At 42.0% G+C, this 20477-nt stretch overlaps 1 protein-coding gene across 1 annotated transcript in view; it reads right to left on the reverse strand.

The window, feature by feature from the left end:
* Positions 1 to 5581: 5581 nt before the first annotated feature.
* Positions 5582 to 20477, reverse strand: part of LOC147901132 (COP9 signalosome complex subunit 5a-like) — a 55574-nt gene continuing 40678 nt past the window's right edge. Inside the window, exons 5-6 of the mRNA XM_087376023.1 lie at positions 5955 to 6032; positions 5582 to 5867 (exon numbers count right to left, since the gene is read on the reverse strand). Coding sequence (XP_087232149.1) covers positions 5769 to 5867; positions 5955 to 6032 — 177 coding nt within the window. The 3' untranslated portion in view covers positions 5582 to 5768. The remainder of the gene's footprint in view (positions 5868 to 5954; positions 6033 to 20477) is intronic.

Here is a 20477-nt window from a genome sequence, read left to right on the forward strand (position 1 = left end):
GGAAAGAGAACCTATTTTTTTCTTGTTGCCACAAATATGTACCAATATATGATTCGAATTCTCCTCATTGGTCTTGAGAGATTGGACATGGATGCATCATATGTTAGCATGGATCATGATCATGTTAGTCTCCAAATTTTGATCATGCCCACTTGCAAATAAGCCCTCAACATGAGGCACTCCCATCTCCATTAGCACAACCTGATTCTAATGATGCGCATTCATGCATGGATTTGACTCCATTTATTATCATGTCATATGATGTAGATACTCAACAGGAGTTCAGCATTGACCATCAGCTTTACAGCAAGTAAGTCCTCAATATGAGGCTCACATCTCCTGTAGTGAGGAATAAGAGTTCAGTAGTGACCATTGAGTTTATAGAAATTAAGTCCTTACTATGAGGCTCACATCCCCATCAGCATGTAGAGATAAACGCCATTGTGCATTGTGTTATGGGCACAAATTCCCACCACCAAATCAAATCAACATATCAATCTTCGGGACACTATAGCATCGGCCTAGTTATGGCACATTGCATCACACTGGCTCCAATCATGACCATCGATCTAGATCAGTAAAATCATTCCTTAGCATGAGGATAGCTATGCATTAGTGCAGGCCTTCTAGACATGATTAGGTTTGGCCATAGAGCAGCCTAGGGAACCTCAGTTTCTAACATGCACTTAAGGATATAGTATATAGTCCATACTTGATGCAAATTAATGGTTCAATCCAAGACTTCATATCTATTCTAACAATAGCATTTGGTAGCTCCTTGGACATCGTATGCATTTCAATTGTATTTGAGACTTCTAGGACTTTTTACTATCAATGCCTCCTTGATGAGCGTCATGCACATAGCAGATCACCTTTAGCTCATAATAGTTGAGCATACAAGTTTAACAGATTACCATACCTCCTTAGTTTTTTGGGCCTCTCTAGTAGAGCATAGTACCATACTTGCACCTTCAGCCCTGGCTTTTATGTAGCCCTTGGTATCACTAACCATGCAATCTTCTGCATCACATGACAGAGATTACTGTAACATACCCCATCATTGCTATCGGTTCTTTTGAGTTAGCAACTCCCTTGTTTGTCACAACTTACTGAATTATGTTTCCTCAGCTGTACCGATCAGCTTCACACCCAGATTCTTAACAAAGTAGCTTCACAATCCCCAGCAACTTATGAGATGTTCATCTTCGCCTCATACATGCAGTCACTCACGTAGTCATCTTTTGATCGGCCACTCTTTGATCTAGGCGGGCTTGCTATTTGTCATTCTTCCCTCATCCCTTCGGCCTATTGTTTAGTTTTTGTTCCAAAAGGCAAAGGATGAATACAACTTAAGAGGAGGAATGCACATTTATGTATAGGGTCTTATAAGTTGTACTCATTGTACAAACTTCCATTGGATAATTATTGTGCTCACACATGCACATGCTATGCTACTTTTTTCCGTTTTGGTTGCTACACTAAACAAAATCCAAAAAACATTAGGAAAAAAGGGAGCTCATTTTGGGGCCTTTTAGGGTCTAGAAAAATAGACTCTTGACCAACCAGAAGAGGGCCAACTTAATGTTGGAAAAACACCAAAAACCATGTAAAAATATAAAGTAAGTCATTTAAAATCTTTTCCTTCTATTATGTCTGGCATACGTGATCTTCAAAAGATAATTTTTTGTGCAGTATTTGATGATTCCGACATCGCCAGCGCATCCGGAGCGGAGCAAAACCCCCAAATTGACCTTAGAGATATCGAAAACCAATGCCCGGAGGCCCGAAAAAGGGCAAAAATGCCCGAAACGGGAGATGTGCTCCGGACGCGCTCGCGATGTCAGAATCATCAAATACTACACAGAAAATCAAGGATCTTATATATGCATTTAATGTGAAGCCTGAGTACTAGACTGACATTTTTGCACTAAGTATCCGTATTTTATGGCATTTCCCGTATTTTATGGCATTTTTCATATTTTGCGTGCAACAAAAATAGGTAAATAGCAAATTTCTTAGAGGGCCCCAAAATGAGTTCCCTTCTTTCCTAATGTATATTGTGCATGCAACCCTTTGCTCACCCAGTGCAATCTAAGAGGCAATGTTAAGGATGGTGTAAATTGCACCATACCATATCGTGCATAGCGTCTAACTCTACTTCCAGTACTCCCCTCTCTTCCCTCGAGCCTCCAACAAGCAATTCAAGACTATTACAGCGAAAACACTTTGGCAGTTGTAATGTTTCATTCATATGTACAATTCGGAGTGTGCCATAATAGGAAAGCATGCTTTTAGGGTAAAATATAGTGTGGGACAACTCTCTCTTCTGCGACCCAATCAAGTGTCATACTTGATGTATGTTACGGACAAAACCACCTTTACTGGTACGTGTATCCAAGAAATTTTAGAGATGGTATTATGACAATTAGTAGATATTATTATGAGAATTGACAAGGTTTTGGTCCATGGTGTAAAATGAAGCCTAATGTGAGGCAATTAAAAGGCCAACGATTCTACTATGCCATCGAGAATATTTCAATTGGGGATTGGTCACCGAATGGCAATAAGTGTATAGCTCACATCAATTTTCATCTATCTACAACTTGTGATATTTCAATATTCCTATGATGAAGAAACTTAGACATTTGATTATGGAAAAGAATGGATATATAATGAATCTATAATTAAAACCCATAACCCCTCATAAATGAGCTTATATAAGCATGATTGGGCACTTTACCTATTTTCTAGCTCCGACACAATTAACGGGTCAAAATGTAATTACAATAGAGGAAGATGAAGTTCAATGTGATTACTTGTCAAATGAGCATCGAGAGCTTGAATAGAAAGCTGGAGTGACCATGATTGGGTACTTTACCTATTTTCTAGCTCCGACACAATTAACATGTGGGGTCAAAATGTAATTACAATAGAGAAAGATGAAGTTCAATGTGACTACTTATCATATGAGCATCGAGAGCTTGAATGGAAAGCTGGAGTGACTCAGCGCTATCCACCTCGCACAAGCCACAAAAAGAGACCTACAAACTAGGATTTATGGAGGCAAGCAACCTAGGTGATGCTTTTTTTTTTTTGTAAGAATAGAGATTTTGTAGTAATGATCAAAAATTTTATGAAAGTCTGAAATATGTGCCAGTGTGGCCGATAGCAATATCTTTCTTTCCCACCCCAAACTAGCTAGTGACCCATCAACAAAATTGAATATAGTGATACTAAATATTATCAACTTTAGGCAAAAGATCGAAAGGATTGTGAGCGAGACCTGACGAGACACTTCAGATGTTCCTTAGCAAGATTGATTACTTTCTCGAGTCCATAGAGATCGTGTATAAGTCCATCGCAATTTTGATGAAACCACTTCTTGTAACCACCAACCAGCTTATAGTTAGTTACCAAGAATCAATTTTGTCATTATCATTATATACAACATTCCTTTGAAGCCACAGGTTCCACAAAGGTTTTGTCTTGAGGGGAAAGGTTTAGTGGAGCTACCTAACACTCAACAAGAGGTGGAGAAAGAGAGAGCATTGTGACACCAATGGAAGAAGCACAAAATAGAAAGGTAGCCCTCCCCCAAAAGGCTTAGATGATACATATGGCCAATACTAGTAAACAAGGAAGCATTGAGTTTACTTCTTGTTTAAAAAAAGTTTGATGTTCTTTCTTTTAGTGAACAAAGGTGTATGTGCCCTAAGCAAATAGGATGTCATTTGTGAAAAACGATGGATGCTCATGTGCCCTATGCGAGTAAGTATCTAGCATACTTATTTGCCTTACGCAAAAGACCCCTTTGGATGCACATGAGCAAAAGACGCTATTAGGTCTTGATATGCCGTTCTCGAGCACATTGTCATGTTCCACAATTTCAAGCAAATGCCATAGTTACCAACTTATTGATTTACAATGATCATGAATCAATCAACACCACACAAAAGCCAAATTTACATCATACAATAATAAGTGTGTGAAACCTTCCATGATATTTCAATATACAGTGTGACTAGAAAGTTAAGGAGCATCTTTTGTTTGCCATCTACAATGAGGGAGATCTTAAGTTGAGACTCACAATCACTTTAATAAAAATTTCAAGCAATTATGGGGAATCCTAGAATCTATACCCCTTAATATCCTCATATAGTGCCAACAAAGGTTGATGATATCCCAATCCTACTGATGATCCTAGACGGTTGGATGTTGCTCAAGAAAAATAGCAATGCTATGAAAGCCTATGATTTAGACATCCATGATCGCAAGTCTCCTAAGATAGATCCACATGGCATCAATATATACAATGCTAATGTTTGACATGCATGAGTAGAATAAAACTTCAAATCGCCAACCCACATAATCATCAAATTGTGTGCGTCTCCACCCTATGGCAAGCCATGTGTATCCATGTACCACCACATCGGGACGTCCCCTATGAGCTTTGAAACACTTCTCTGTCTATAAGGTCCCATTCCAATCCTAGAAACCAATGATCAAAGCAAAGAGGGCCCCACAAGCCATGTACCCCTACTGGGGACCTCTTGTCCTAGACAATCTCTAGGAACTGCCCATTTACATTGTGTCATCAAGCCCTCAGTCTGCCTTTCCTTTGCTCCACCATATGTGCACGAGATCTTCATTCAAATAGATGTGTCAAGGTAGCCTATTTGTCAACGCAAGTTTCAAACACCGAAATTTTACATTGCCGTACAAGAGGGCAAATGTGCAATTTACGATATGCGTCATTTTCAACACTGGGAAAGGCCCCTTGGCAGCAGCAAGCAAAGTGCGTACGACAGCCCATGTGCACACAAACAAAAGCCATCATCCATACAGCAACACCTAATAGGCTAATACTTACATGCTAGTCACTAGTAGTGCCTTCCAAGTTTCCAAGTTCAGAGGTCCTCGGTGTAGGCTCTAGGTTCTACACTCTGAAGTCTAGATTTTAGAATCTACACAAGCCTCGACAGCCCACTATATTTACGTTAAACTTTATGACATGGTTTATGGTTTCTTGATCAAGGAGAAAAATTGGGTTTCCAAACGTTTTGGGAACATTTCCACACATTTTCATGTACCTACTTTGCTTTCCAACTGCCTGGCCACGATGGAACTAAAGGCAACATCAGGTTTTTCAGCATTTTCTAAGTGATGATTTCAAGAAAAACATGGAAGACTGGTACATGCTTTGCTAATTATTCAAATAGTTTTAACAGTGGTATGAAGTCAAAAGCCAATGTATGCCTCAGAAGTCACCCTAGAAAACACAGTCAATTATACTCTGTTCTGTGAAATATCAGTAAATCATAAATCTGAAACACGAGTGCCTTCAAGCAAACGAACCAATTATCAGTCCAAAGTCAAATTTTGGCTACTGTCCATTTAGCAGTTCCTAGTCAAATTTGGGCAATAAGTAAAAACTTGGATTGTTCTATTTTTTGAATCTACCAAGGTTGAATCCAACCTTCCAGCGAGCATGACACACAAATGTAGCCTCAAGATACGTGTATTGACGATCATTCCAAGTCAAAATTAGCAATGAAACGTGTGGAGTTATATGAGTCACTCAATCAAAACCTTGACCTTTCTATTTTCTGAATGTACAAGGTTAAAGCAAACCTCCCATGGTGCCATCTACACAAGAGTTCTCTTTCCACCACGAGACAACTATCTATCAATAAGAAAACCCTGGTGGATTTGAACCATTACAATGGTAAGATGCACAAACATAAAATGAGCCTGTGGAGCATAGATTTCTAAACCTCCACCATAGGCTCAGGACCAAGTGTATCAAATGAAAGGGAGGCAGGAGCCGATGAAGGCGTAACTGAGTTAAACAGGACATCTTTAATTACCTGTTTAAAAGAGAAACAATTAATACGCTCCCAAGAGATCTCATTGTAGAAGCTTGCTTATTCTCTCTCAGAAGAATGGAAAGATACCTGGGACATGAGCCCATGCACTTGCTCTACTGTTATCTTACTGCTGTCTCTCGTGATTTTGGCTAGCTGTGACTCCTCCTGCAAAGAAAACCATCAATCTCTTTAAACAACATATAGGGGAAATATCCTCTCAATCTCTTTAAACAACATATAGGGGAAATCCCTCAAAACCTCAAACGACCAAGGAAGCTAACTTCAATTGACAATTCTATGCACAAGAATAATCTCACAAAGACACTTAGATCTTATTCAGCAGCAATGAGCAGCAAGATTTACAAATGTATAGTGCATCAAAATGAATGATTACTCATACAAAAGTCACCTCACACAAGCACAAAAGTACTGCAGCAACCTACCGCATATGTAACTCAGTGTAAGGCTCTAGATCTACTGTGAAAACCTGTCCTTGCATTCTGTCAGTCTCTATAAGCTTCAATGACCTTCAAGTAAGTGCACTACAAGGCCCCAAATAGGCCTATATTTAGGCTGAGGGAAAAATGTCCGCAAACAAAGAAAGCCGATTGGACCTGTTTCTCACAGACTTATCACCCTTTATTACTTAGTCAGTGCAACCAGCAGGCTGCTGGCTGACCTGGTCAGGTGTTATATACAGCCCTTGGCTGAGCTCCAATCTGTCCCAGCCTAGGCCTCCATTGCCACTGCTGCTGGCATGCATCCAGAGCCCACATGGGTTAATCTTCTCCAAGATGCTATCCATCGATCCCATCCATTGTCTGCAGATCTTCCAGTCTCATTCCTCCATCTTCAGGCCACTGCTCAATGTGCCTTTGCATGCTGCCCTAAACACAGCCATGTCAGTAATAGAACCAAAAGGACACAACATGATAGAGAGACGAGTGCGAGGTAAGATCCACTGATTTGATTGATAGTACCTGTAAGTCCCCACATGAAGAGAGCACAAGGACATGGTACCAAGATAGGAATGGGGGGTTTAAGAGCCTGCTGTGTGCGCATGATTCACAAAATGTTTTTAAGGCTTGGACACTCAAAGAAGGTGAGGGACTACAAGGATCTTGGATGCCACATGGGCAGATCTAGAACGCGGTACTCATGTATATATTCATGCTCATGTTCAACACAACATAGTTACAGGTAGCTATATCGTGTGTGTAGGCCATCATCTCCCGGTCGTATTGATGCCCTCTAGGCCCTAGTATGTGCCATGTAGCTTTAGTTATTGGCACTTAGGTCACCTAGTACTTTTAGTGTCTTATGACACCTAGTACTAGTGGTACCACTAGGACACTGTCCTAGGGTTCCCCTTTATTTTGTACTTTGTACTTTCATTTCATAGTTGTTGATGTGACAGCTTTCAGCGTTCTGCTCCACGTTTGTACCTCCTTCCACTTCCTTGAGCCTACAATACATCGTCGTACAATTGTACGGTTTCTTGCTCAACGTATTGTGTCAGCGTTGGTGCATCATTCGTACTCCACATCGTTTGATGTACCTTCTGTACCTACGTCGCTTAGCTGCGTCAACCGTATAATAGCAAGAACTGTCAAGTTGTCACACTAGCAAAATCGTCAAGCTCACACTTCCTGCCGTATAACTTTCAAAAGTTCTCCGTACAGTATGCCCAAATCCGTCGTACAATTGATCATTTTAGCTGCAAATTGTCAAAACAATTCAAAATCGTTGCATTTGTCACACAATTGGGGCTTTTGGTTGACCTTGGTTCATCCCATTGGCTCAGATTTGCAGCACTTGCTCTTTTGGATCTCCGAAATTGGGGCTTTGGATCTGTTGCAGACAGATTGCAGGCTACTTTCAGATTTGTAGGTTATTGCTACTTTCAGATTTGTAGGTTATTTTGTCACATTTGCCTTGATAGCAGTAACATTTGGGTGCTTTGATTTGAAATTTGAGGGTTTCTCTGGGACATTGGCAAGGAATTGCATAAATTTGGTCACATTTGCAAATTGCAGCTTAATTTGGGGCTTTCCATGATTTTGCCCTCTTTTGTTGCAATTTGCCTTTAAGAAATTGGAGCTTTTCATATTGGGCTTCAGTTTTGCAAAGGACAAGGCCTTTGGCAGATTTGCAGGACATTGCAGGACATTTGGTCACATTTGCAGAGTTGCAGCTTAATTTGGGGCATTTCAACATTTGCCCTCTTTTTGACCATTTTGCCCTTTCAGATTGTGGGGCTTTTGCCTTAGCTTCTATTTGCAGTGATCTTCCTTTGATTCAGCTCTCATTTGGTCACATTTGCAGTTGAAAGCCTTGAGGCTATTTTTGCATCACTTGGTCCATGCACTTTTACTTGTGCTATTTACAATGGCTGGCAACAACAATGATTTGTTTGGCATTCTCCGTGAAGATGATCTGTTGGATGGCACCAACTATCCTATGTGGTCCTACCTTATGAAGCATATTTTAGTTGCAAGAAACTTTTAATATTGTTTCAGGTATTGATTTGAGGCCAACCAATGCTCAAGTGGCTGCCCCTACTGTTGGCACTCCTCCAGGGGGACTCCAGGGGGAATCTTCCTAACTCTTCTTCCTCTAGTACTCCTATCACTACTCCTACTCAAGATCAGATCAGATGGGACTCCAAAAATGCAAATGCACACTCATGTATTGCCTTATCATGCAAGAGAATCATTATTCCACACATCCGGTCATGCACGACAGCAAAGGATGCTTGGGATAAGCTAGCTTCTCTTTATCAGGTTCGCAATGAGGCACGGGTTGCATATTTGAGAAGACAATTGCAAGAACTCAACATGCACGAAAGTGACTCAATGGATACATATTTAACAAAGGTCAAGGACCTCATGGAACAACTTGCAAATATTGATAAAGTGGTGCCTAATTCTCAGCTTGTTAGCACTACATTGAATGGACTGCCAGACACATATCAAGGGTTTGCTACAACCCTTAGACTTGTAGCCAATGGAAATCCTGATCACTACTCATTTGATCAGTTAGTAACTTTGCTTTTGCAGGAAGAGCAAAGTCGTGCTAATAGGCAAGCTACTATTCCTGATCATGCATTTGCTTCACAACAGAAAGGAAAAGGCAAGGCTTCCAAGCCTATGGGCAAGCCTAAATATGTGCCTAACAGTGGCAACTCCTCCAATGTATCTCAAAATACAGCAGATAAGTCCAAGAAGAAAAGATGCAACTATTGTCGCAAGCCAGGGCATGAAGTGGTGCCTAATTCTCAGCTTGTTAGCACTACATTGAATGGACTGCCAGACACATATCAAGGGTTTGCTACAACCGTTAGACTTGTAGCCAATGGAAATCCTGATCACTACTCATTTGATCAGTTAGTAACTTTGCTTTTGCAGGAAGAGCAAAGTCGTGCTAATAGGCAAGCTACTATTCCTGATCATGCATTTGCTTCACAACAGAAAGGAAAAGGCAAGGCTTCCAAGCCTATAGGCAAGCCTAAATATGTGCCTCACAGTGGCAACTCCTCCAATGTATCTCAAAATACAGCAGATAAGTCCACGAAGAAAAGATGCAACTATTGTCGCAAGCCAGGGCATGAAATTTCAGAATGCAGGAAGCGCATTGCTTCGGAGAAGAAGAAAGCAGGATTGACAGTAAATGCCTCACATGCAATTAAATCCCATGAGCTAGCTGAGGCCTCACATGCACATGCTCTCCACGATGATTGGGCATGGGCTGTCCATTGCACTTTTAATCCCTCCAAAGTTGATCCATTCTTTTCTGCTAATGATGCTCGGTCTTGGTATTTTGATAGTGGTGCTTCCAAGCACGTAACCTCTTGCAAACAGTTGTTTCATTCCTTGGCTAATGCACCTCGAGGGGGGACTGTCACATGTGCTAATAATGCTTCCTATGCTGTAAAAGGCATTGGAGATATGCAGCTCACATCCATCTCAAGCCATCCTGTCACTTTGACAAATGCTCTTTTTGTGCCTAGAATTGAAGTCAACTTGATTTCAATTTCAGCAATTGCCACTTAAGGTTTCAGAGTGATATTTGATGCCTAGTATATGATCTTCGTGATAATAATGCCATAGTTCTCACTGGCACTTTGCAAAAGGGGCTTTATCACCTTGATTATCACTCGGCTGCACTTTCTATTGAAGCATTTGTTATTTCAGATTCACAGCTTGCTGAAACTCATCTTTGGCATGAGAGAATGGGTCATCTAAATTATAGAGCTCTTGCCAAGTTACATTCACAGGGCATGGCAAATGATGCACCTCAAAGTCACACAGTTTCCAAACATGTATGTGAGGGTTGTCTTTTGGGTGAGATGCATCGGTTTCCTTTTCAAAAAGATTGTCCAAAATTCTCACAAAGATTGCAGCATGAGGACAAATGCCATTGCAGGGTATAAATATTTCATGACTCTAATTGATGACTTCACAAGATATTGCCGGGTATATGCTTTAAAAGCCAAATCTAAAGTGTTCTCATGCTTTCAGAGGTGGCTGAATATGGTTGAGAATGAATCAGGATGCAAGCTTGTCACCCTCGACACAGATAGGGGGGGAGGGTATATGTCAAAGGAGTTTGATGCATTTTTGTCTTCACGGAGCATTGTTCACTCATGCACTACTCCTTACACTCCTTAGCATAATCTTGTTCCTGAAAGAAAGAACAGGTCTACTATGGAGATGGCCAGATGCATGCTTAAGGCCAAGTCCTTGCCCAATAAATTTTGGCTTGATGCAGTGATGTGTGCCAACTATGTGCTGAATAGATCACCTACAAGGGCATTGAGGACTGTTACACCTTATGAAGCATGGAAAGGCAAGAAGCCTTCACTTTCACACATGAGAGTTTTTGGGTCCCTTGCATATGTCCATGTACCATCTCAGTTGAGACATAAGCTTGATGATGAGGCAATCAAGTGCATATTTATTGGTTACAGCTAGGAGAGCAGAGGGTATCACCAAATACTGGGAAGATTATTGTCAGTAGAGATGTAATCTTTGCTAGACATTCAGCTTCTCCTCTTGTGGACTGCAAAGCTAAGCCAGAAGTTGACATGTTTGATGCCTTTGACTCTTGGTGACCTCTTCTTCCCTCAGGGGGGGACTTTGACCAGTAACATGAGCCTCCTGCAGGCCCTCCAAGAAGCAATGATCAGCCAGCAACCCATGCTGATTTGCAGGTTCCTCTTCCAGCACAAAATGATCCCAATATTCATGTTGTAGTGATTGAAGAAAGAGCTGTCAATAGACAACAAAGGCAAGTTCCCAGATGGCTTCTTGACACATTGCAAAGAAGATCAACCTCTTGCTGCCCCAAGATCAAGGAATAGACAGATGCATGGTCACTTTCTTGATTTTGCACTCCTTGCTACACCTTGCAATGAAGAGCCTTTATGCCATAAAGATGCTTTTGACAGCAAAGAGTGGATGGATGCAATGAGAGCTGAGCTAAACTCTACTGCCAAAAATGACACATGGGAATTAGTAGATCTACCTCTTAGCAAGCATGCCATTGGTACCCGGTGGGTCTACAAATTAAAAAGGAAATCAGATGGCAGCATAGATCGACATAAAGCCCGTCTTGTTGCAAAAGGGTATGCCCAACAACAAGGCATTGACTTTGAGGAGACCTTTGCTCCCACTTCCAGGATTACTACTATCATATGTGTCATTGCCATTGCAGCCCATCACCATTGGCAAGTGCACCAGCTTGACATCAAGACTACCTTTCGGAAGTTTATGTGACACAACCTCTTGCTTTGAGGAGGCCTTTGCTCCCACTTCCACGATTACTACTATCATATGTGTCATTGCCATTGCAGCCCATCACCATTGGCAAGTGCACCAGCTTGACATCAAGACTATCTTTCTTCATGGGATCTGCAGGAAAAAGTTTATGTGACACAACCTCTTGGCTTTGAGGTTGTTGGATCTGAAAACAAGGTATGCCGGCTGCAAAAAGCCCTTTACGGTTTGAAGCAGGCACCCAGGGCATGGCATGCCAAAATTCATGCACACTTACTGTCCCTTCGTTTTCAAAATAGCCCAACAGAGCCCACTCTTTATATCCGTAGGAGTGGATCTGATTTTTTAGTGCTGATTTTATATGTGGATGACATGCTGATCACGGGCCCTGATACTCAGCATATTGCAGCTTTCAAGGCTGATTTGCAGCAAGCTTTTGAAATGTCAAACATGGGACAGCTGCACTATTATTTGGGCATTCACTTTGTTCATGTTGAGGGGGGTATTATCATGTCACAATCCAAGTATATTGGACAGCTCCTTGATCGTTTTCAGTTTGAGGATTGCAAGCCAATCTCTACTCCAGTGGACCCTGGCTTCAAATTTTTAGCCCACCACATGATATCACTCTTTACCAGCAGGCTATTGGATGTCTCATTTACTTGTGCCACACCAGACCTAACTTACAGTATGCAGTATCCCAGCTCAATAGGTTCATGCACATGCCCAGTTCACAGCATTGGCAGGCAATGAAGAGAGTCTTCAGATATCTCAGAGGCACTCAAGATTTAGCCCTCTTACACGGATAGTGACTAGGCAAGTTGTTCCGACACCAAAGTGTCACATACCGGCAACTATTTTTTGCTTGGCAGTTCATGTATCTCTTGGCTCAGCAAGAAGCAACCAACAGTTGCAACATCCAACTGTGAGGCTGAGTACAAGGCAGCCTTCACCGCTACAGTAGAGTGTCTCTAGCTTTGACAGTTACTTGCAGATTTTCGTATCCGCCAGACATCCTCCACTATGGTCTACACTGACAACCAGAGTGAATCCCAAACACCATGGCGCCCCTTTCGGTATTTCTTTATATTTCACACTGAAATTATTACAAGTTGCATCTGGGAGACCTTCCCTGCAAGTGAGCACGCAGCCCCAATTCACTAAGCCTTCGCAAGGCTTTCAAGCATAGAACACCATCACATAAGTGCACTTAACCCATAGGCTCAACCCAAAGGCATTCTCTTTTCCGAGTGCAATTCCATTGGCTGTCCAGATGCAATCACACTGCACCCCAGCTACACTCTCTTTGAGTGGTTTCCAGATGGCATTCACAAAGCTTTTCAAAGCTCCAAAATAAAATCAGCAAAGTACACGAATGACTCATGTAACATTGCCTGGGCACCTGTGAGCCAAGAAAGAGGCGGCACACGAGGCCAACCAATAGCTTATGGCAAAAAGAAATTGCAATAGCAAAATCACCACTCACCAAGCCCTCAAAACTCGAACCAAGTCCTCAATCGCCAAGAGGACATAGTAGCCAATGCCCAATTGCATTCTCAGCCAAAGAGGAGTGCAAAGGCATGAAGAAAGAGCATTTACAAGAGCCGACCAGCAAGAATTCCACTGAAAAATGTGGAAAGAAGCACTTCTGTCACGAAGAAATGGGAGTTCTTGGGCTCAAAAGAAGCGTGCTTCAGAGAGGAATGCATTGAGAAGGTTTTGGAGAAGTTTCATCGTCAGAAAGTCCTCAAAACTGAGAAAAACCAGTCAACCAGCGCGTCGGACCACTCGAAATTCAACAGAAAGCTGTAGCTTTGCAAGAGGAGAAACCCAGGAGGCGGTAGAAGAAAAAAGGTCCAGAAAAAGCCACTTTTGCAAATTCGACCAGCAAAAGAAGTGCTCAGCTCTACCCGTTCTACCAAACGCACGGAGGGAAAAGCATATCACTACGAAGGGGAGGCAGAGGGGAAGCCATCGGGCCAAACGGAAGTCGAGGAATCCAAACGGGTGAGGAGTTATGAAGAAACACGGAATTCAGCTGAAAGAGGCTGAAAAACCAGTCCAAAATCTCAACAAAGGGAGAAAATGAGAGAGAAAACCACACATGTGAAGTTTAGAAGGCCCAGGAAGGTCTAGGAATGGCAAAGGAGCATGTAGAAGGCACTAGAGCCACCTAGAACTCTAGGGGCATGGCCCTCTAGGAGGCCAAATGCCACATCATCATTTCCCAACAACCACTCTTTTAATTCCTTGGAATGCCTTTGGGCCTAGGGATTAATTACGCTTATGTGCTAGGCACCATGCCGCGTTTAATTACACATTATTAAGCCCACGCTTGGACTTTTAAAACCAACATACCTCTCTCTTGAAACAGCAAACCATAGTTTGCTGCCCCAAAACACAAGAGCAAGCATGAAATATAGCATAAAAGAGTATACAAGAAAGCCGCAGCTATAGTATACAGAGATAGTGAAAATATGGCTAGGAGAGGCATGCATCCATCCATATACACTGCTCAAAATCTATGTGATCCTCGGCGATCAATAGTCAAGATGCATCAATATCATGAAGTCTCACAACAGAAATACTGTCAGCTCAGTATCTCGGATGAAACATACAGTGTCATCAAGCGACCTCATGAAATCACAATGAGCCCGTCTGTACTGAGGGAGTGGAGATGCTACCCCCCTCTCGAACACCAGCTAATGCTCCAGACGCTCACTCTGCTGAACTACCTGTAGGAGCCTAGATCGCAGTCGGCTCTAATTGGAAAGCATCAAGGTAAAGCTGCAATATCCCAGGTGAATCTGCCAGTCCACCTTCCTCCATCCATTTCGCATCAAGTGATGGGTAATTTTAAAATTTTACCAAGTAGCAACGGATAACTTTATCCTTGAGCTTTCTATCCCTGTGTGCCAGAATCTGCTCTAGGACCAGAAGTTCATCCTGTTCCTCCACTTCAGGCTGCACCTCATCAGGTAAATCCTCGGGAATATCTCCATGATATTGCTTTAATAAGCTCACATGAAAGGCATTATGTATCTTCCAATGCGGAGGCAACTTCAGCCTGTAAGCTACCTCGTTTATCTTTTCAGAAACCTGGAAAGGACCATAGTAACGCATGTTCAGCTTTGTGTACAACCTTTCCTTGCCTTTCTTATTTTTCAGCCTTGCCTTCTGAAAACGCAGCAAAACCCAATCACCTTCTGTGAATACCAATTCCCTGCGGTGCTTATCTGCTGCTCTTTTCTGGTTGTCCCGACTTCTTTGCAAGGCATATTTGATCTTCTTGTAAGCCTCTTCAAGGCTTTCCACAAAACGATCAGCTTCGAAGATTTTCTCTTTTGTATGTAAAATGGGAGGTATCTTCCTGGCACCTTCCACTATTTCAAAAGGTGCTTTACCTGTGGATGTGTGCACCGTATTATTGTAAGCATATTCCAGCAAAGGCAAATAATGCTCCCATTTGCTTTTGTGGTCTGAGACATAGCATTTAAACATATCCAAGATGGTAGAGTTTTCCTACTCCGATTGTCCATCAGACTGAGGGTGAAAAGATGACAAAAAATTCAGCGTAGTGCCCATATTTTCAAACAGTCCTCTCCAAAAGAGGCTAGTCATCCTCGGATCTCTATCACTGATTATGGATTCAGGCATCCCATGATACTTGAAGACATGCTGCAGAAACAATTTGGCCATTTGATCTGCTGTAATTTTCTTTCTTACTGGCACAAAGTGGGCTTGTTTGCTAAACCTGCAAACTATTGTCCACAATCCATCATGTCCAGTAGGAGTACGTGGAAAATCAAACACAAAATCTAAAGCTATGCTTTGCCATGGTCTATCTGGAATTGGCAAAGGGTGTAACAACCTAGGTGCCTTCTGCCTGTCAAACTTTACTTTCTGACAAACCATGCATGTTCTCACATATTCTTCCACATCTTTCCTCAAAGATGGCCAATAAAAGTATTGCTCCACTGCTGTAATTGTTGCTGTAATTCCCCTATGTCCTGCATATGGAGGAGCATGACTTTCCATTATGACTTTCTGTCGCATCTGATCAGTGACACAGAGTCGTCCATGCATCAAAATGAAACCCTCTTTCAACATATAGTGATCATGCCTTTGACCATCAAAAAGCTGATCATAAATAGTTGAAAAATCAGCATCATTAACATACTGATCTTTCATCACATCTAACACATTGTTGTAAGCAATGCTCACTGCTGAAACACTGGGTTTCTTGGAGACTGCTTCAGGCTGTGGTTTCCTGGAAAGTGCATCAGCCACGACATTTTTGTTACCCGGCACATGTACAATTTGAAAATGAAACATTGAGAGGAAGTTAGCCCATCTCATGTGCTTTTCAGATAATTTTCTCTACGTGAGAAAATATCTAAGTGACTGATGATCTGTCTGCACATAAAAAACAGCTCCAAGAAGGTAATGTTTCCATGTGGTCAAAGCATGTATCACTACTGACATTTCCTTCTCGTATGTCTGCAAGTACAATTCAGGATCTTTGAGAACTCTACTCTCATATGCAACCACTTTGCCATCCTGCATCAAAGTGCCTCCTATGCTGTTCCCACATGCATCACAAGTTACAACAAAGGGTTTTGCAATATTCGGCAAGATAATAACGGGTTCAGAACACAACTTTTGCTTCAGCTCTTTAAAAGCTGCATTTTCCTTTGGTCCCCACCAAAACGGTACAGCTTTCTTTTGTAAAGCATGCAAGGGAGAAGCAATTTCTGCAAAGTACTTTATAAACCTCCGATAGTATGAACACAACCCAAGAAAGCTTCTGACTTCATGCAGATTTTTCAAAATTGGCCAACTCCTTATGGCCTCAACTTTTGCAGGATCCATCTTGACTCCATCCTTTGACACTATATGACCGAGAAAATGAATCTCATGCATAAAGAACTCACTTTTCTTGGTGTTTATCAATAGCTTGTGTCTTTTCAACTCTTGAAACACAATCGTGAGATGTTTCCTCTGCTCCTGCTCATTTTTAGAGAACACAATGATGTCATCGAAGAAAGTGCCCACAAACTTTCTGTGTGCTCTAAAAATTTTGTCCATCATTCTATTGAAAGTGGCAGGTGCAATAGTCAAACCAAAAGGCATCACAAGGAACTCATATAAGCCAAATGAAGTGCAGAAGGCAGTCTTGTAGACATCTTCAGATCGTATCCTTATCTAATGGTATCCACTTTTAAGGTCAATACGACTGAACATTGAGGAACCTTCCAACCGACCAATATATCATCAATGTGTGGAATTGGAAAACGGTTCTTAATTGTGACTATATTTAAAGCCCTATAATCAATACACATTCTCCAACTGCCATCCTTCTTTTGCACAAGCAACACAAGGGAACAGTAAGGAGAATTACTTGGCTGTATTAATTCCTTTTCCAAGAGTTCCTTCACTTGTGACATTATCTCTTCCTGTTGTGCCTTACTGACACGATAGGGAGGTATATTAGGCAGTGAGTTTCCTAGAATTATATCAATTTGATGATCCTTGGGCCTCTTGGGAGGTAATTCTTGAGGAAGTGCATCTGAGAAACAATCCTGAAAATCTGAAATAAAAGCAGCCCTTTCTCTATCTAAAGCAGAAAGAGTAGAGCCTTCCTGAACTGGTTGGCTGTCCTCTTTGACAAAAATCAAGTACGCTGAAATATGACGCTTTATTACATTGGAAATACAAGAAGCTGAAACTACAGGGATGGACTGCCCTTTCAACTTTACATCAAGTACATGATTTTTGCCTCTATGAGTTATAGAAATCTTCTTGTTTCTCATCTGCACATCAGCCCCCACCCTGTACATCCAAGGCATCCCAAGCAAAGCATCACACTGTGGCAAAGGCATAATGTAGAAGTCCTATGCATCCTGATATCCCTGGATATGCATCCTCAACTTGCCAATGATAGGAGTGACAGGTGTGTTGAGTTCAGGGTTGGCCATATCACACATGCCGGATGGCCCCATTTCCTCAGGCTTGATGCCAAGTCTTCCTGCCATATCAAGAGTTATGAAATTTGCCTTTGCCCCAGAATCAAAGAAAAATAAACAATTCTGATTTCTGATTTTTCCCCATGCTCTGCACATCTCAGTCTTTTTCGTTACTTCTTCATCATGTGCATGTGGCAAACTCCCAATCACATCTGGAAGAAGTCCTGCGGAAGGTTTAGGCTTTTTGCCCTTCCGATCAGCCTGTTTATCACATCATCTGACCTGTCTCTTTTCTTGAATGGGCAATCATAAGAGCGGTGTCCCTCTCCTTTGCATATAAAACATTTGTTTTGCTCCATGAGTAACTTTTTCTCTTCATCAGATAACTTGGTACGAGGCTGTTTATTAGGCTGTCCACGCCTTTGACCAGCTTTGAATTGGGCATTTCCTCCCTTTTGAAACGGTCGTTTGCCATAATTTTTATTTTCAGATTTGATGTCCTTATCCTGGTGTTTGGCAGCCTGTTTGTTGTCTTCTTTCTTGCTGTCCATAAAGCCCAAATTCTTCTCCTGCATCCATGCATATGCTGTCCTTGCATTCTCAATTAATTGAGTCATAGAACCCACCTTGGTTTTGATGCAATAATCACGTAGCTCACTAGGCAATCCACAACAGTACCTCTCTATTTGCTCTTTCCAGTATCTCTCTATTTGCTCTTTCAAAGAAACATGCATGTAAGAGCTCAATGGCAACAAAACATCCCAAAACCTCTAGGTGTAATCATCAAGATTCTTGCAAAGTTTGTATGACAAGTCATGCCAGTGTGAAAGTACTTCAACTTCAAAAGTTAGAGTAAGCCAAGTAGAAGAGAACACTTGCTTAAATACCAGCCAAGTAGCAGGTGCATCTCCATGAAGCATAAGGTTGGTATACCACTTAAGTGCATTGCCTTTCAAAAATGTGGCGACCTTCCTCATCTTGGATGCTTTTGTAAACAAACCCCCAAGAAATGCAGCATCAAACTGTTGAAGGAATGTGAGGGCTTTGTACCTGTCCTATACTCCATTATATGTATCAAACTTGACATGAGAACCACCATCCTTTAATTCTTTATATACATTTGATATTGGCTGTCCCAAAGATGGCTGTATATTTGCAGCATTCCCTTCACTAGGGAGAGCCATGCTTGGCTGAACATTAGGCATGGGAGCATATGCTGTGGCTTGCATGCCTGGCTGCATTCCCACATTCTCATACATGGCTTGCTTTCTATGCCCAATTGGTGGTGAAATCAACATAGCATCAAAGATAGAATCTGTACCAAAATATTCAGGTTGCTGCCTCAAATATGGCTGAGGTAGTTGAGCCACATTTATGGACTGCACATTATGATTTTGAGGAGTAGAAGTACCCAAACCAAGGCCTTGTGCTGGCTGCTCATACTGTTGCACTGGCTGTACTTTTTGTACCTCTTTCTCAAGTGCTCTTTTGGGTGATTCCTCTCTTTTGGAAGTCACTTTCTGAGTCATTTTTGATGGCTGTCCCTCATGGGAAACTGATGCATGAGTGTGCGGTCCGCCATGAGAAGCTGATGCATGTGTGTACTCACTCTTTCCGTGCTTGTGCTTTGTTGATTTCTTCTTCTTCTTGGCATTTGTTTGCACAATCTGAGCCAAATTTTGGGCCAGCTGAGTCATAGCAGTCACTGCACTTGCAAGCTGTGCATTCAACATAGTAGCATCATCTGACTCACTGCTAGAACTAGTATCACCGTTGAGCTCAGTTGTAGCTTCATGTGTGGCCTGCTCAAAAGGCATTTGTTGTGCTCCCTGCAGCTGTACACTAGCTAGATCATTAAGGCTTTCCTGCCTTCTCCTTTGAGGAGTTGTGGAGCTCTCTTGCTCATGGGTACTCACCATGTTTATGGTTGTAATATTCAGCTGTCAAAAAGTGCAGCAAAGATATCCTTCCACCAAACTACCCACGCCCACCTCTTGAGAAAGAGTGTGTGGTGTCCCGGCAATGGAACCAATGTAACCGGCCTCTAATCACTCAGAGGGCAGTGGAACTAAACCTTTAATCACTTCAGCACTTATTTACAGCTCACAAAGCATATATCACAACCATTAACCATTGCATGATCACCATTTGGCATTTACCCATTTGTTCACAAACAAAACCACTGAAAAAGGGATGGAGGCTAGAATGCCCCTGCTCAACAAACATAGACAAGTGCACCCGATTGGCCCCAAACACCGTGGCGCCCCTTTCGGTATTTCTTTATATTTCACACTGAAATTATTACAAGTTGCATCAGGGAGACCTTCCCTACAACTGAGCATGTAGCCCCAATTCACTAGGCCTTCGCAAGGCTTTCAAGCATAGAACACCATCACATAAGTGCACTTAACCCATAGGCTCAACCCAAAGGCATTCTCTTTTCCGAGTGCAATTCCATTGGCTGTCCAGATGCAATCACACTGCACCCCAGCTGCACTCTCTTTGAGTGGTTTCCAGATGGCATTCACAAAGCTTTTCAAAATAAAATAAGCAAAGTACCCGAATGACTCATGTAGCATTGCCTAGGCACCTGTGAGCCAAGAAAGAGGTGGCACACAAGGCCAACCAATAGCTTATGGCAAAAAGAAATTGCAGTAGCAAAATCACAACTCACCAAGCCCTGAAAACTCAAACCAAGTCCTCAATCGCCAAGAGGACATAGTAGCCAATGCCCAATTGCATTCTCAGCCAAAGAGGAGTGCAAAGGCATGAAGAAAGAGCATTTACAAGAGCCGACCAGCAAGAATTCCACTGAAAAATGCGGAAAGAAGCACTTCTGTCGCGAAAAAATGGGAGTTCTTGGGCTC

The sequence above is a fragment of the Dipteris shenzhenensis genome, chromosome 6, assembly GCF_047967505.1.
Source record: "Dipteris shenzhenensis isolate YYH24624 ecotype China chromosome 6, Dip_SZ_1.0, whole genome shotgun sequence".
NCBI lineage: Eukaryota > Viridiplantae > Streptophyta > Polypodiopsida > Gleicheniales > Dipteridaceae > Dipteris > Dipteris shenzhenensis.